The 17,297-nt window shown below is 38.4% G+C and overlaps 1 protein-coding gene, 1 long non-coding RNA gene and 1 pseudogene across 4 annotated transcripts; 1 reads left to right on the top strand and 2 right to left on the bottom strand.

Moving 5' to 3' along the window:
- Positions 1-773: 773 nt before the first annotated feature.
- Positions 774-2,681, bottom strand: LOC133714885 ((+)-neomenthol dehydrogenase-like). Of its 2 annotated transcripts, none has more exons than XM_062141155.1 (5): positions 2,586-2,681; positions 2,232-2,481; positions 1,851-1,925; positions 1,590-1,766; positions 774-1,403 (listed from the first exon to the last, which is right to left on the bottom strand). In XM_062141155.1, the coding sequence occupies exons 1-5, from the start codon at positions 2,603-2,605 to the stop codon at positions 1,026-1,028; spliced, it is 900 nt and encodes a 299-aa protein (XP_061997139.1). In that variant the 5' UTR covers positions 2,606-2,681; the 3' UTR covers positions 774-1,025. The 2 variants fall into 2 exon arrangements, with proteins under 2 accessions (XP_061997139.1, XP_061997140.1); XM_062141156.1 differs by having other exon boundaries at positions 2,232-2,478; positions 2,586-2,620.
- Positions 2,682-3,946: 1,265 nt separating this feature from the next.
- On the top strand, positions 3,947-7,141 carry LOC133714892 (uncharacterized). Of its 2 annotated transcripts, none has more exons than XR_009848851.1 (3): positions 3,947-4,247; positions 6,287-6,641; positions 6,862-7,141. It is a non-coding gene; the product is annotated as an uncharacterized LOC133714892 (long non-coding RNA). The 2 variants fall into 2 exon arrangements; XR_009848850.1 differs by having other exon boundaries at positions 6,287-6,676.
- A 2,941-nt stretch (positions 7,142-10,082) lies between these two features.
- Positions 10,083-12,019, bottom strand: LOC133714883 ((+)-neomenthol dehydrogenase-like; annotated as a pseudogene).
- Positions 12,020-17,297: the final 5,278 nt, after the last annotated feature.

Below are 17,297 nucleotides of genomic sequence, written 5' to 3'. Positions count from 1 at the left end.
CGACACTCTTTATTGAACAGTAAGAACATCTGGAAATCAAACATTAAGCTTAAGACAATACGAAAGCAAGCCAACTAGTGGAAAGTTAATACTCACTATCAAACATATACTAGGCCCAAGTAATAATAACCATTTATTAAATAAAGAATAATGAAATTAAGTCTTCCATACTTGTATAATCAAGTGTGTTCTATAAATTCTGTCCATAGAGTTAGCAGCTTATTCACATAGATTGATGTTACTGCTGGACATGGGTTCTTAGAAACAACTTTTGGGACCACAAACCATTACTTGAGTCTACTGGGAAACTTCTTCCGAGTGTCATTGTAGCATGGACTTTTCGGGCATGCTTCTTAATCAATCACACAACCGCGTAAAGATTGGAGAAATTATTGCTGAGCTAATCGAAAGATAAGTATGTAATGTAAGCAAAAACGAATATGTAAATGCAGAAAACATATATAAGGCAAGGGAGCTATAAGCCCCAACTGTTAATGATTGTGATTTGTTTAACCAAGGAGCCAAAGTTGACTTAATGGCTTGAATTGATTTGTTTAACCATGATTAGGTGCTATTGTTTACAGATCTCTATTTTTATTTTCAATAAATTAATTGACATTTCATTCAAAGATAAAGTAGTGTAGCTATTGGCCATTAATTAGCTAATTGCTATACCTTCAGATCTGGGTGTTGCCTTTTTCTGCATTAATTCCTACGTTTTCATGCTGTCAATTATTGGTGTTTTATGCAGTGCATCTTCTCTGCTGCTGATGTTGAGAAGTGAGAACTAATAACTTTTCATATACTTACCAACGAGAATACATAATGACTTATAGTGTACCTATCTTAAACTGATAATGTGTTGCTAACAGTCACAGATTGCTTATTGTAGAACCAGAAGAGAAGCTACTAGCATCATTTTCTTAGTCTCCTCAGAAATTGGATTGATTGCTTATGAATAAGCCATTCAAGGATCACTATTGGAGGATCACCATTACATGAATTGGTAAAATGGTACTTTATACTCAAAAGGATGATGCTTCTTGTTGAAAGAAGAAGATACCGGAGGGATTGCCATTTGGAAACACAGCTAGCCTGGTAACATTTTCAGCAGCTTCATCAGTGGTTAAGATGCCTGCATTGAAGGTCATATCTGTTTTGACAAATCCAGGGCAGACGCAATTGACACAGAAATTTTTGTACTTCTTGGCCAGAATTCTAGTGTATGCATTCAAGGAAGCTTTGGAGAGTATATAAGCAGAAAGTGAAAGTGGCCAGCCTTTGGTTTCTAGCATATCTTCTTTGAAGTCTTTTAGAAACTCATTCAGAACCTCATCTACTCTCTCCTCTGTAAGTTTCTCAGCATCACCTAACACCCCTTTGGCCCACTCGTTCGGTATAAGCTAAAACAAAATGCATGATATGAGATTTTCAGTTTAACTTTGGATATCTTGTTATTCTATAAGCAATAGGCCTCCTACAGGGAAAAGTCTATACAACCAGTGTGTGTATATAGAATGTCCAGCTCACAATAAGTACTTAATTTGGTGAATTTTATAAGGATGCCAAAATAGGAACATTCATCATACCTTTAACCTCCCTGCGCCAGAACTAATATTGACTACTCTTGGTGAATCCGATAGCTCAAGGAGAGGAACAAGTGCTTCGGTAATTTTCTTGGTGCCATAGTAGTTTGTTTTTAGACATTCTTTGCCTAACTCGTATGTCTGAGTTGCAAAATCACTCCAGTGGACGTCCACACCTTCCTGCATCAAGTTGAAGAAACTATATATGTGTTCTTTTGTTGGTCAATGTCGCATCCACATCATATAAACTGAAGATCGACTTACCTTTCCCCTATTTGCAGCTGCAGCTATGAAAGCTTCAGGTTCGTTAGTGAGTCCATTGACTGCTGCATTGTTCACCTGTGTAAGGTTCCAACAGTTTTGATCTTAATTTGTTATATCTGTCACACAAACTGAGATCGAATTCAAAGAAAAGTATGATACCCTTCCTGTAACTTGGAATTAAAACGAGTTAAAATTACGTACGTACAACATACTGAACATAGTGGATAAATACATACTAATTGTCATGTTACAGTATGCTGCTGCAGTTCTAGATTAGCATAAAGTAGACAAAGCAGGATGTCGATCAATACAGTTTACAAGGTATATTCTATGAAAGACATTCAACATGAGCATGAACAAAGCGATAGACAAGTTTCATACCAAGATATCCAGTTTTCCAAAATGGGTTTTGACAAAATCTGCGAGGGAAACGATGCTATCAGGGTCTGTGACATCAAGCTGATGAAAAACAACAAGGTTAGAGAGGCAACACTCCTTCAGTTTTTCAACAGCTTCAATACCCTTCTTCTCATCTCTAGCAGTTAACACTGTCATGACCCCATTTGTAGCTAGTTGCTTTACTATTCCAAATCCAACCCCCTTGTTCGAACCTGTAACAACTGCATACCTTCTGGAAAAAAAAAAAAAAAAATTCGTATTAAATATAAAAGAATATATTAGGTGTTATTGTGGCCAAGGAGTTTAGTATGAATCTTAAAAAATATCAGGTAGCACCTCTTCACTGTTTCTGCCATTGTTGATAGGAGGATGAGAGCTTTCTAATTTTCTGGTTTTTGTATTGCTACTATGTAGTTATAAATTGGATTTTGGTTCTGTAATCATCGACTTTGTCATTTTTCTATTGGTTTGTAGTGTTTGGAATAACTAGGTTGTCCTCCTTTGTTAGATTCTTTTGATGATTGATTCGATTCCTTATTAAGTTTTGATAAAGGAAGAAAGAGCACTCTATTGCCACTTCATAGTTCCCTGCAATGGTCAATGAGGTATTGAGGTCATACATCAGTATATGTCTGGCAGCTATACTCTTCTTCTCCCTCTCCATTTTTTTTTCTTTTAGGTCAACAAACTATAAGACAGTAATGTAAAACCTAGATATATATATGTGTGTGTGTGTGAGACCCGGAAATTTCAAGTGTCTCTTTTGAGTTTCGACGGATAAGTTTTTGGTTGTTTCCTAATCTTCAACATATCTCTTATGACAATTCTTGCAAAATTATTATTTACAAAATTTGTTCAACTTCTATATTACTTTTAAATAATTATCTCTTTTCTACAATTTATATTGATTCCTAACATATTATTTTCTTAAGTTTATTATTATCATCCCATATCGTTAACCTCTTTCTAGAGAACTCCATCGATACTAACCTTATTAAGCCCAATTCTCAAAAGTAGTTCTTTAAGAAACAAGCTTGACACAAGGGTTGGCAGGATTGGCAAAAGCAAGGTCTTGCCTTGGTTGGCACCCCCATCCAAGGTTCGAGCCCCAGAGTTGTCAATTTATCCCTTGCTGGTAGGTTGCTGAGTGTCGGGGTCTTGCGGGGCCCATGTGAACGCTGGTGAAATGTGCCAAATTCACGGGTGTCTAAGTCATCTCGAGGCTTGATTGCGGATACCTGCGGGTCCTACCGCCTGACCACTTCAGTGTGGTAGTGTGGGCTTTGGGACGTTGCGGGGTCTGTCTACTCCCAATTGTAACCGGTTCGGGGCCCAGATATTAGTTGGGCTCCTACCAAGGCCAGCCTCGAGTAATCGGGGCAAACGGCCGATCATAAAGTTCCTGGGCCGGGGGGTCCTGCCTTCCCCCCTCCCAAATACTCATTGCCCAAAAAAAAAAAAAAACAAGCTTGACCTTTTTCGGCCGGAAAACAAAAACTCCCTTTCTTCTCCTCGTGAAGCTTCTCTTAGCCCTGTTTACGTCAGTCAGTTTGCATACCTTAATGCACCTAAATCGAAGCCTCTGATCGAAAAACGTTCTTCATCAAGTCATCATCTCATCTATAACAAATCCAAAAATCAGTGCGATCAGATCTGTAATGAAGTCTGTATATCTATCTGAGTAGAGGTAGCTCAGAAATCAGCAGATTTCGAGCTTCAGCTTTTCTTTATCCTCTTTCCTTATCAGGATTCCTCAAATTCCCTTGGAAATAATTCTATTATGAGGTAATATCATTGTTCAGTTTATATTTCCTTCTCTTCCTACCAATTTTAGAACTCAATATACTTTATTGAGTATCCTACTCAATGAGGTCCTCTTATTTTACCTTGCATGTTCAAATCGGAAGTGGCATTCCTTGATATATGACTGGGCTTGGCCAAATTCGTCTTGTCTCCATCTTTTCCTGTCGAATTTCATGAGGGAAAGTTGGTTCAGTGGTGAGTGTCCTATTTTCTCTTAAATTTGTTCTTAATGTGGTTAATGATATGATTGGCTGGTTTCTGGTTTTGTATCTATATTCATACAACATGCTCTCATATTGCTTAGCTTGTATTTGAAATTTGGGTTTACTTTATCAAACTCCCTGAGTTTTATATTAACCTCATACAGAATCCTTTTTGGATTGAATTCCTTGTGTTTGGACCCAAAATGAACATTTTGGCCTGATAAGGCACGTCTTGGAGAAATTGAGCCAATATCAGTGGCTCAAGCTATATATTGTCGACAAGCTCGAAATATATATTTAGAGGCTAAATAAAGCCTACTATGGAAGTATGACAAGTCAACTTTAGCATATTTTCCTACTTCGGCTAGGAAAAACCGAGCTAGACAAGGAAGGAGGGGTGGCAGACTAACCAAATGAAATCAAAATGTGCTGAAACTTTCCAGATCCATTCTAGACAGCCCAAGGATCATTTCTTATGAAGAGTGCAAGAGCTTTTTTTGAGTGGAAGGCCTTCAAACAATCAGCCCAATTTTCTACAGAAGCAAAACTGGAAAACTGGACCTGTAAGAGGTCCAGCAGCATTTTCGGCCCAACCACATGGAATAAAAATCTGAAAATTTGTCAGGATGATCTACACTCATAGTGGAACATTTCATATGAAGAAGTCGAAGGCATATAATGAAGTCTTGTTGGAGAAATAATTGAAGGAATAAAGGGGCAGAAACTGACCTAAAACCAGCTCAATATTCACATGTTCATGTTTCCTACCCACATGAAGAAAGCTAGATGCTTTTCTCTTTTTCCTTGGATATATTTTTCTTCTACAATCTCTTTAATAGATCATCACCACTTCCATGTTGCTGCACCTTCATGCTTTGCTTTCATTTCATCTTTTCTCTATCTTTTCCATATTTTACAAGTGAACTTAGATCTACTTTCATTATTTTTCTTCCACTCATCATTTCACTCTTCTTTTTCTTCCCTATATAAACACCTTCTCCTCCCATTCACGACCCATTCACATTCAACAACAACATCTCTAAGATGATCTAAGTTCTCTCTAGAGCAAACCTCTCTAAGAGCAACTCCTCTCCCTCTCTTTCTCTTTCTCTTACCGGTGATCACACTACTAGTCCTAGTCTTCTCAGAAGCCGACTTTCAGTGCCACCAAACCCTCTGTCAACGTGCTTCGGTCCTAGTCTCCTCGGGAACCGACGGTAGTGCCGCGACCACAACGGTTACAGAACCAGCCAAGCAAGGGTAACGCCCTAGCAACCCAGCCAAGCTAAAGTCACGCTTTAGCAAGATCTCAATACTTCCCGGTGATTTCGCTCTGCTCAATCTGCAATATTGAGTATCGATTGTGTTAACAAGAAGAGACTTCAGCAAAGTCCTCACCACGAGGCAGAAAGAATCCCACGACGAGGTTGGTGCTCTCCTCGTCTACAATCGCTTGATAGAAGTCAGGTCAAGGGACACCCCCGACGACCGCACCCGAACGGTGCTGGCACGCCCGCGCAAGAAAAGAGACTGTTGACCAGCTGCAACAAAATTGGAGCCAAACACCTTGCATATTGGAGCCTATTCATGTGCATTTCAATTTGAAAGAGACTCCATTTTCCCTTTCTGAACACATCAAAATCGATTGTCTTTTCAGTATGTTTTTGTCTCTGGTTAAATGATTTGCAAGTATTGTGAAGCCTTCACGTCACCTCAGTGATGTTTTTACTAAAGCTAATATCCAAAGCTTGTTATTTTCAGCCTCATTAAGGAATCTCGAAACCGATTCAGTTTCGTTCAATTTCTGACCAGCTGAAATGTTTTGAGCATAACTCTTTCAATTTTCATCCTTTTTACTTGATTCCTTTTGGGATGTATTCAGTACACCTTGAACTTTATTTCTGGAAATTTTTAGCTTGATTGGTCAATGTTTACTATGTCTATACCATCAGACTGTCCAATTCCAAAAAATTCAGCTTTGTCATCTTTCACTTCCATATAGTTAGTGACACTTGCTTATTTCCGGATTAGGGCCTCCTATAACTCAAAGGAGATCAGTGGACGATGGTGTTGCATCGATTATTCACCCAACATCCCTTAGCTTTGGACTCCAGGTGGGGGGACTCGCCCTAGTTAGTGGTTTTCTATACTGTTTTATAGTTTGAAAATTGGTTTTCTATGATTATTCTTATTTGAGATAATGAGGGTGACCTGAGAGTGAGAGGAGCATAGCAACTTCCTTGGGCTTCGATCCCCTAAACCTCCGGAGGGGCCGTATGGACGGTAGAGTGTCTGACATCCTTTGAGGTGTGGCACTGCTTCTAGGTGATACGGCGTAAGTGGACACTCTCGCTACGCCTTGCCGGTTTAAACGATAGTAATCGTGGTAAGGGTGTAGTTGGCTTTATGATCGGTCATCAGGTTTGTTAATCGAATATCCGAATGTTTGAGTTTATAGAAAATGTTTTCAATGTGGATTTCATCTATATATGTAGTTTTTACTTACTCGCCGGCACCTATGTTTATATATTAGAATTTTTTTCAAACCTAGCTGGGGTTGAGCCCTCTACTGGGCTAGCGAGGACGATTGCTCACCCATACAACAGTTGTGTGATTGCAGGTACTGTGCACGAAGACGGGACAGCTAGGATTGGCGATGGGTGTGGCATGCTTTCTCTCAATTTCAAATTTGTGTATTGTCGAAAAGTTGTTCCCGTTAACAGGTTTTGGATTGTGGATTCCAAATCCTATTATCTATCTCATGATTCTACCTATTTCATAAATCCTTGTTTTGTAGTAAGTTTGTAACAATTGATCGGAACATCTTCTTCAATTATTTTCTACCGGTTATGTGTTTGCTATGAAGTTATTGATTCAGAAATTGCATACCAAGTTCCTTTGGTATTCTACTCAACTTGATCAGCTTATCATGCTTCTAGCTTGATTTTACCTTCCATTGAAAAGACATTTTTTGTCAAATCTTATTCAAATGCCTTGCGTATCTTTAGGAGTGTGGCTGAACTATTTTTAGCTTATGCTCCTAATGGTTCGCGGCACTGTAACGTGATCGATTTGAGGAGGTGCAAATGTGTGTGTGTGTGTGAGGAGGTGCAAATCGGGGCGTTACAATATATATATATATATATGTGTGTGTGTGTGTGTGTGTGTGTGTGTGTGTGTGTGTGTGTGTGTGTGTGTGTGCGCGCGCGCGCTCTAGGTTCACATACCTAGACAGACTTTCAGCATGTGCTTGAAAGAGATAGAGATGTGTATTATATGCGCATTTTTATCGTACCAAGATCTCCAGTTTCCCAAATTGAGTTTTGACAAATGTTGAGAGTATATACATCCCACATGGGAAGAATAGGACCTTGCTAGTGAGTTTATAAGGGTTTGGGCCACTCTATCCATTGCCAATTGGTTTTGGATGTGAACCCCAGATTACTTTATCATGGTATCAAGAGCCTTTGTCTAAAACTCTTCTTGCTCATTTTTTTTTCTACTATCTGTTCCCTCTCCTTCCCATGGCTACCCCCACCAACACCACCACCACAACAACATCAAACTTCCTCACCATCAAACTGGACCGTCCCAGATTACTTTATCAACAAATTCCTCAAAGAGTAGCAATCCTTGCAGGGTTTCTCACATCCAGCTGATGGAAAACCACAAGGTCAGTAAGGCCAAACTCTCAAAATTTTTCAACTGCCAAAGTACCCCATCTGTTTTTATCTAAAGTAGTTAACACAGTCTTGACCATTGCTTTTCAAAAAAAAAAAAAAAAAACACAGTCATGACCATTTTTGAAGGCAGACTTGAACTTGTCCAATCAGTTAAGCGGAAATAGAACAATATGATTGATTTACTAGATGGTGTCCCACTACTAGTTGTAACCATGAAGCATCAAGCTAACAGGCTTTTTGAAATTTCTGCACTTTATTAATTAAGGTGATTTTGGCACTAACTACAGAAATAGTTGGTAGAATTCTCAAGATGATGTGAAGTACTGTTGGAGAGGAAAAATCTCACATTGAAAAAGTGACAAATAAAATATAACTTATAAGTGGGTGGATCATACCCAATTGTACCGAAGCTTTTTGTAATTAAAACTCAACACCTAATAGGTGGTTAAGTTGAGACAGTATTGGTACAATGGTGGGCCACAGACCACACTTGTCGGTCGCTGTTTAACATAACATTATATAATGTTTTGCACCATGTGCATTCATCAACACAAAATGTATACAGCTGCTAGCTTGCGCTCATTTGGTATAAGCTGAAACAAAATGCATGAAAATAAGAAAAAAGATGATTTGAAAACACAAAATTTGTAGAAAGATATCTACAGATATTAGATATCTAAAAAGGCGTTGTATACACTCGTTGTGTGTAGGACTTCCTCCTCCAAGAGAACAAATGTACAGTTTACAAGGAGAAATACCTTTAATGCCCCCTTGGTGGAGCTAGTGTTGACAACTCTTGGTGACTCGGATAGATCGAGGAGGGGAAGCAGTGCTTCAGTTACTTGCTTGGCACCACAGTATAGTTTGTTTTTAGACATTCTTCAGCTCATATATTTGAGTTATTATTGCACTCCAGTTTACTTCTGCACCTCCCTACATCAAGGAGGAGAAACTTTAATTTACATGTTCTCAGGTTGGACAAATGTTGCATCCCTAATTTTGTTTGATAATCAATTTACCTTAACCATACCTGCTGAGCAGCTATGAAAGCTTCACGGTCGACTTTAATGGTTCCACCAACCCCTGCATTGTTTACTTGTAGAAGTTCCAAAGGTCCTTATCTTTCTTACATTTCAATCAAAGGTTAGAATAGTAAATGCAATCAAGAAAGTTACTTTGAGATTGTCTTTCCTATTTGTTGAACTAAGTCTAGATTCAGCTAGAAATTACAAGTAAAAGAGGATAATTAGGGATTACTAGTGTCTCTAGATCATAATAGTACTGCTCGAGTGGAAATTCACGCATTAAGTAGTTCTACTGAAATGTCAGCATAAGTTCGTGTTATGTATTTTATGACAAGCTGATAGATAAACATATATTTTATAAAAAGAAATGTCAACAGATTGAGAATTATTCTTAACATACCAAGATATCCAGTTTCCCAAATCAGCATTTGACATAGTCTGCAAAGGAGGTAATGCTAGTAGGGTCTGTAACATCAAGTGGATGAAAAGCCACAAGGTTTGAGAGACCAAACTCTTTTAATTTTTGAACAGCTTCAATACCCTTCTTTTCATCTCTGGCAGTTAGCACAGTTATGACTCCATTTGCAGCCAACTGCCTAACTAGTCTGAATCCAAGCCCCTTATTTGAACCAGTACTGACAACTGCATACCTGTGATCGAGAAGAAAACCTGCATTAAATCAGTGAAGACATGGTTGATGGACTTTTTAAAAATCTGGAATGCTTCAGATGGTAGCTATTTGCTATTTCCACCATTGTTGATGAGCTTCAACCACTCTTTCTGATTTTAGTATTAGTAGAACATTGACTTTAATTCTACTGTCATTTTCTGCCGGTATCCATTTTTTAGTATATCTAAATTTTAGTCTTTGATTGTTTGTTCTCTTTGTAGAATCTTTGGTAGGTAAGTGAATCAATAAATAAAATACTGCAGACGACCAAACCCAGTAATTTTTGACTAAAATCCTCGTTGCCCTTTGGAATTGTAAAGAGATATGGTTAATTTTTCAGATTAGTTGGATGTTGGAAAATATTAAGTGCTAGGGTATCCGAATTAGAACTTTGAAGCCATCTAACCAACTAGCTCTTTGAAACAATTGTGCAGTTTATTAAGGCCATTTTATCATAAACAAAGTGTTTATATACCTTCATCAATCATGATTAACATTTTTATTTGAAATACTAGATTTACAATGTATAAAATTGAAAGAGTATATTATACGGTGAGACTTCTTCTGAAGAGAAGAAGAGTCCAGAAGGATTGCCATTTGGAAACACTGTTAACCGCACAATAATTTCAGCAGCTTCATCAGGGGTTAAGACACCAGCATTGAAGCTCATTTCTGTTTTAACAAATCCAGGGCAGACACAATTGACGCTGATGTTTGTGTACTTCTTGGCCACAATTCTAGCTAGTGTATGCATTCAAGGCTGCTTTGGAGAGTATATATGCAGAAAGAGAAGTAGGCCAGCCTTTGGTTTCCAGCATATCTTCTTTGAAGTCTTTTAGAAACTCCCTCAAAACCTCATCTACTCTCTCTTCTGTAAGATTCTCAGCATCACTCAACAACCCTCTGGCCCATTCATTTGGTATATGCTGATCAAAACAACATGCACAAAATGAGTACATTTGTAGTTTTCTGAATATTAAAATTAAATAACTATAGGTGTTAACATACTTCATACCGTTAACTGTCCCACGCCAGAAGTAATATTGGAAACTCTTGGAGAATCAGATAGCAGCTGAAGGAGAGGAAGGCACGCTTCAGTCATTTTCTTGGCACCATAGTAGTTTAATTATTTTCACACATTCTTCAGCTAACTCATATGTTTGAGTGATTAGTTTACTCAAGTTGACTACTACATCATCCTGCATCAAAGAGAAGACACTTATATATTCTACTAGTCATAAATATCAATAGCCTTTGGATTAACCGTATCGTCCCAAATAATGAATTTTTATTCACTTAATACCAGATAATAGATTTATATCAAGTACTTCCATTGACTCATAAATTGGTTGCTAATTAAACAAGAATTTATTTTGACTTAAGCTTAGAGTCTTCAAGGAATATAATTCATATAAAAGGAGTTCACAGAATCATATAAGTGGATGCTTGACTGATTTTTCACAGATATGATAATAAAATTAGACCAGTTCATGGGAGAACACTATCTCCACGTACACCTTGTGTGAGAGGACTCACAATCCAACAGCTTCAGCTTCTCACATTGAAGAAAATGAAATCATGTACTCAGCAAAGGGAATTCATTTTTACCTTATCCATGCCTGCAGCTGCAGCAGCTTTGAAAGCTTCAGGGTCTACAAAGGTTCCACCAATCCCTGCATTGTTTACCTGTGCAAGTTCCAAACATTTTATCTTTCTTACACTAAACTAAAATCCTGAATCCAATGCAATAAAGTTATACTATCCTTCCTGTTACTGGCTTGGAGATTCTATGTTGAACTAGCACTGACAGTTTACAAGTACGAAAATGGATGAACAGAGATAATTACATCATAAGTACTCTAGCTTTGACATGAACATGTCAACATAGGATATGTTCATACAATGTTATCAAAATTTTCCACATGAGCATGGCAGAGATATAGAAGTGTATTACATATGTTGTCATACCAAGATATCGAGTTTCCCAAATTGGGTTTTGACAAAATCGGCAAGGAAAGCAATGCTATTAGGGTCAGTTACATCGAGCTGATGATAAACCACAAGATCTGAGAAGCCATAGTCTTTTAGCTTTTCAATAGCTTGAAGACCTCTCTTCTCAGCCAAAGCAGTTAGCACAACCTTGACCCTTCTGAAGCCAATAGCGTAACTGTTCCAAATCCAATCCCTTGATTTGAACCTGTAACAACTGCACGCCTAATAATCAAAAAGAACATCAACAATTAACCAAAACATATGGGAATTGTTGTGGGAAAGGGTCTTACAGATACTAATTAAGCTCAAAATTGCATAGTATGTGCTGTTACCTCTTTGCTCCTTCTGCCATTGTTGATGTGTTTCAGCTTTCTTTTTTGGTTTTTGTATATTATATTAAGGACTAAATACTGTTTAGTCCTTAAGCTTTTGACCATAAAACACTTCAGTCCCTGACCTTCTAATTTCAGACGTTTAGTCCCTGTACTTCAAAATTTCGGACCAATAGGTCCTTACCGTCTAAAACCTCCATTAAGTCGTGGCGAAATGTCTATTATGCCCTCAGTTCTTTTTTTTAATTAATTAATTATTTTATTTTTTTGGAAAAGGAAATTTTTTTCTCCCTTTCATTCTTTCTGTTTGTTTCTTCATGTATTCGATTCCTCTTTTCTCATCTCTCTCTCTCTCTCTCTCTCTCTCTCTCTCCCTGGTTCTCAGAAAAGGGAAAAGCAGCTTCCCTTCTCCATCTTCCAACCCAACACGGCTAAGAAATCTCAATCCCCAATCTCCAAATTTCCCTCAAAATTAAGCCAAAGCAGCGAAAGCCCAATTCATTTCAGGGATGAGGCTGAATTGGGGTGAGTCGATTTGGTAGAGTCGGGTGACTCAAAGCCTCAAACAATCTCTCGATTGGTGAGTCGAGTTGGTTTCTTTGGGTAATGATGCTCTATGTTTCAGGAGGAGAGATAGAGAAGAAGAGATAAGCCATGGCAAGAGTTGCTCTGGAACAGAGCAAAAGAAGGGCTGAAACTGGTTGCCAGAGTTGAATTCAATTTGATCTTTCGTGGCTTTGATGATAGACAATTGTGGTGAAGGCATGGAGGGTGGGTCGGTGACAATTGCGGCAACGGAGGGATAGGATTTGATCTTGTTTTTGGGGAGCTGGGTTTTGGGCAGCGGAGCAGTGGCGTTGGTGATGGCGGTGGGGATTGGGGCATGGATTTGGAGGCGGCAGTGAGGAGGGTGAGTAGGAAATTTCTTGGTTTGGCTCAAGAGCATGAAAATGCTCAGATTGAAGATGGCAGGTGACGCCGTTTCGGACAGCATGGTCTCCTAGTCCTCCAACCAAAGCCCGCCGCAACTTCAGCCCCCCAATCCGGTCACGGCCTCCAGACCCCCGCTGGGAATCGACTGAAGCATGTCCACTCATCCTTGCTGCTGCGCGATGCCGCCGTGTCGGGTTTAGGTCGCACTGGCGAAGTCTCTTGCAGAAGCGGACAGGGGTTGAATTGCTGATGTCGGTGGCCATGGGGGAGGGCGGTGTAGGGGAGGCTGCAGAGGAGGTTGTAGGGGGTGGAGGAGAAGAGATAAAAAGAAAGAAAGATAAAAAAAGAATAAAATAAAGAAAAAAGAATTTAAAAAAAAAAGAGAGAAAGGAATAAATTTATTAAAAAAAAAAGAACTGAGGGCATAATAGACATTTCGCCGTGACTTAACGGAGGTTTTTGACGGTAAGGATCTATTGGTCTGAAATTTTGAAGTACAGGGACTAAACGTGTGAAATTAGAATATCAGTGACTGAAGTGTTTTATGGTCAAAAGCTCAAGGACTAAACAGTATTTAGTCATTATATTAATTACATGGACTTGCAGGTCAAAAAATATACATATAGCATGGTCTTTGGTTTTCTGGTCATTTTTTATTGGTACCATGGCTTTCAAACAATTAATTTTATGTTGTAGCATGAACATAAAAGAACTTAAGAGATGGAGAGAGTTTTGATGCAGAGAATGGAGTGTAGTATTGTTGATTTTTCATTATCCAACATGGATGAGAAATGGACTACATATAGTGGAAGATAAGGAACATGTAGCCTAAAGTCCTCCCTCAAACAAGGACCCTTAAAGTCCTCCATAAAACAAAGACCCTTAAAGTCCTCCTTAAAACAAAGACCCTTAAGACATCTTCTAATATATATCTATTTACATGATATAGCCATAATAGTTTACAACACTCCCCCTTGGATATTTCATGTCAATAGTGTTGCCTAGGCTGTGCGCTTTTAAGTTGCCTCGTCAAAAACTTTGCCAAGTAATAAAAACCCTGTGGGAAAAAACAACCTTGGTCGAAGGAGAAAAAGAGCACAACGCGCGTGAGTGTGGAGTAGCAATATCATAGATTCGGAGATAAGTGGAGTCTTCTTATTAGCATCATAAGTAGGTAGTATGTCTACGAGAGGGATGCATTTAGAGTTGCTACACCAAAACCTTGCCCGGTAAACCCAGTGGGAAAAACCCATGGTCGAAGGGAAAAGATGAGCAAATGCATATATGTTGAATCAAAACATCTTCAGGATGTAGTATAAGTGGGGCGACCATGCTAAAGATGTGCCTCGTTAAAACCTTGCCAGGTAACAAAACCCAGTGGGACAAAATAACCCTGGACGAATGACAAAAAGAGTACACGATGGTCAAGTGGGTATGCTTCTGGATACTCCCCCTGAAACTTACAATCATGGGAGTTCAGATAACTTCCTCAATCTGATGCTCCTCACATGTTTCTCGAAGGTGGATTTTGGTAACGACTTAGTAAATAAGTCCGCTACATTATCCTCTGATCGGATTTGATTTACTTCAATATTTAGAAGTGCTTGTTGTTGCTGACTGTAGAAGAATTTAGGCGATATATGTTTGTTATTGTCGCCCTTGATGAAACCTAATTTCATTTGCTCAATACAAGCTGCATTATTCTCGTAAATGCATGTAGGTTCATTTGTGGTAGACTTCAAACCACAACTTCCTCAAATATGTCTAATTATAGACCTTAGCCATATACATTATCGTACAGCTTTATGTAGTGCAATAATTTCTGCATGATTTGAGGAAATGGCAACAAGGGTCTGTTTTGTAGACCTTCAAGATATCACAATGCTTCCCATGGTAAAGACATAACCGGTTTGGGAGCGTCCTTTGTGAGGGTCAGAGAGATACCCTGCATCAGCAAAACCCATCAAAACATCATTGTCATTTTGATGGAAAAGGAGGAGGAGAACGTCGGCCACCATAGATGGCGGCACTGACGTCTACATCACGGAAGGTGGCGTTTTGCCTTGTGGGGTCCGATCCCATACTTCTGTCATTTCCTTTCTCTCTGTAGGGATAAAACAGGCCCATATCAATCGTACCTCTCAAGTATCGAAAGATTGTCTTTATACCAATCCAATGGCGGCATGTTGGTGTGGAACTATGTCAAGCTAACAAGTTCACTGCGAATGAGATATCCGGTCTTGTGCATTGATTTAAGTACAACAATGCGCCTATTGCACTTAGATCGGGCACTTCAGCCTCTAATAAGTCTTCGTCCTCATCCTTTGGACGAAACGGATCTTTTCCGGGCTCAAGACTACGCCCGATCATGGGAGTACTCACAGGCTTTGATTTATCTTCATTAAAGCGCCTTAGTAATTTTTGAGTATACGCTGACTGATGGATCATAATCCCATCACTACGGTACTCGAGTTCTAGTCCGAGACAAAACCGTGTTTTCCCAAGATCTTTCATCTCAAATTCGGATTTCAAGTATTTAGCAGTTTCCTTTAACTCATCTAGAGTTCCAATTAGGTTCATGTTATCAACATAAAATGCTACAATTGAAAATCCAGAACTTGTCATTTTTATAAACACGCATGGATATATTTCATTGTTGACATATCCCTTCCCAATCAGTGGCGGAGCCAGGAATTTAGATTCACTGGGGCACAAAAAAAAGATACAAAATATTATTACAATGGTAATTGCCCTCAATGAGATTTCATATTTTGAAATCCTTGCATGATAGTCTCATTATCTATGCTAGTAAAAATATATTTCTCAATATATGAAATCAATCAAGCAATCATCAGGAAACTCGTGTGCTCTAGGTTGACAAGGACCTTTTTGAAGATAATATCTGCGTACTTCATTTTGAACATTATGATGATAAGTTGAAATTGGAGGACTATTTCCATGATCAGAAGGATATTTTTCATTAATTTCGGGAGAAGGCTTCTCTAAATTACTATCATTCTTCTTTGTTTTTTTTTTTTTTTTTAACGAAGATGAATCTAATGAGGTATTTATACCTGACGACTCCTCTGCACCAGGATTTTCTTTTCAAAGTATCTTAATATATTTGAATGAAAAATAGAGTAGTAGTAAGAATCAAAAGAAGTGACTACAACAATACTCTTCACAAAAGAATTGATTGAGAATCGTCAAGTGACGATACACACACACACACGTTATTGATCTAATAGAATATTTTTTTTTATCCTTTTTCTATTAGACTTAAAAAATCTATAGATAATGAGGAAATAAGAATCATTAATTGTAATCAATTTTATTGTTGATGTCCAAAAAATTAGGAAAAGAAAAATATAATATAAATCAAACGTGGGGCCCACGTTTTCTTCCTCAAACAATCCCAACAATGAAAACAAATAAGAGCACGTGAAGTGCTCTCTGTAGGTGAAAAAAAAAATATAAAATTATATATTAGAAACCTAATATTAATATAATACTAATACTATGTATATATATATTAACTTTTTGGTGAAAATGTGAGTGGGGCACGGGACCCACTGGGCCCTACCTCCCTCCGCCTCTGTTCCCAATCAAGTAGTCACTTAGACGGTTATACCACATCCGTCCGGATTGTTTCAATCCATATAGTGAGCGTCTCAATCTTATTGAAAACGCGCTCCGTGGTTTAGAGCCACTTGATTTGGGTAATTGAAGTCCATCTGGAACCTTCATATATATCTCTGAATTTAGATCCCCATAGAGATATGCTGTAACCACATCCATAAGCTGCATGTCAAGTTTTTTTTTCGGAAACTACCAAACTGACAAGGTAGCGGAACGTTATAACGTCCATTATGGGAGAATATGTCTCCTCGTAGTCGATTCCAGGGTGTTAAGAGAAACCTTGCGCCACAAGGCGGGCTTTGTATCTAACAACCTCATTTTTCTCATTACGCTTTCTAACAAAGACCCATTTATGGCCAACAGGCTTTATACTTGGGGGTGTCAGCGTTATAGGCCCAAATACCTGTCTCTTTGTTAGTGAATCTAATTCAACCTGGATCACATCTTTCCATTTAGGCCAATCTGCTCTTCGTTGACATTCTTCAACGGAGCGAGGTTCGATATCATCGTGTTCTATAATTCCTTGAGCAATAGAGTATGCAAACACATTATCAAGGATAATAGAATCTCTATTCAACGTCTCATGTACACTAGTGTAATTCATGGAGATCTTTCTATTCTTTGGAATTGGTTCTGACATTGGAGTGTCCTCCAATGATGTCTCTTGGACATAACCATAATCCCGAATATCTTCATGAGACGGTTTATTTATATCGATGATTAATGGATCTCTTTGTACCAAACTCGCTTTCTTTCTTTTTTTTTTCT

Source organism: Rosa rugosa, chromosome 6, assembly GCF_958449725.1.
Source record: "Rosa rugosa chromosome 6, drRosRugo1.1, whole genome shotgun sequence".
In the NCBI taxonomy this organism is placed as follows: Eukaryota; Viridiplantae; Streptophyta; class Magnoliopsida; order Rosales; family Rosaceae; genus Rosa; species Rosa rugosa.
This window is presented reverse-complemented; position numbering and strand designations above follow the sequence as displayed.

Bases quoted from the DNA above. Each gene is read 5' to 3' on its own strand.
- LOC133714885 (XM_062141155.1), bottom strand. From the start codon at position 2,605: ATGGCAGAAACAGTGAAGAG. The intron at 1,926-2,231 runs GTATGAAACTTG...AACCTTACACAG, and splicing joins TTGGAAAACTGGATATCTTG to GTGAACAATGCAGCAGTCAA. The intron at 1,767-1,850 runs GTAAGTCGATCT...AACTTGATGCAG, and splicing joins CAGCTGCAAATAGGGGAAAG to GAAGGTGTGGACGTCCACTG.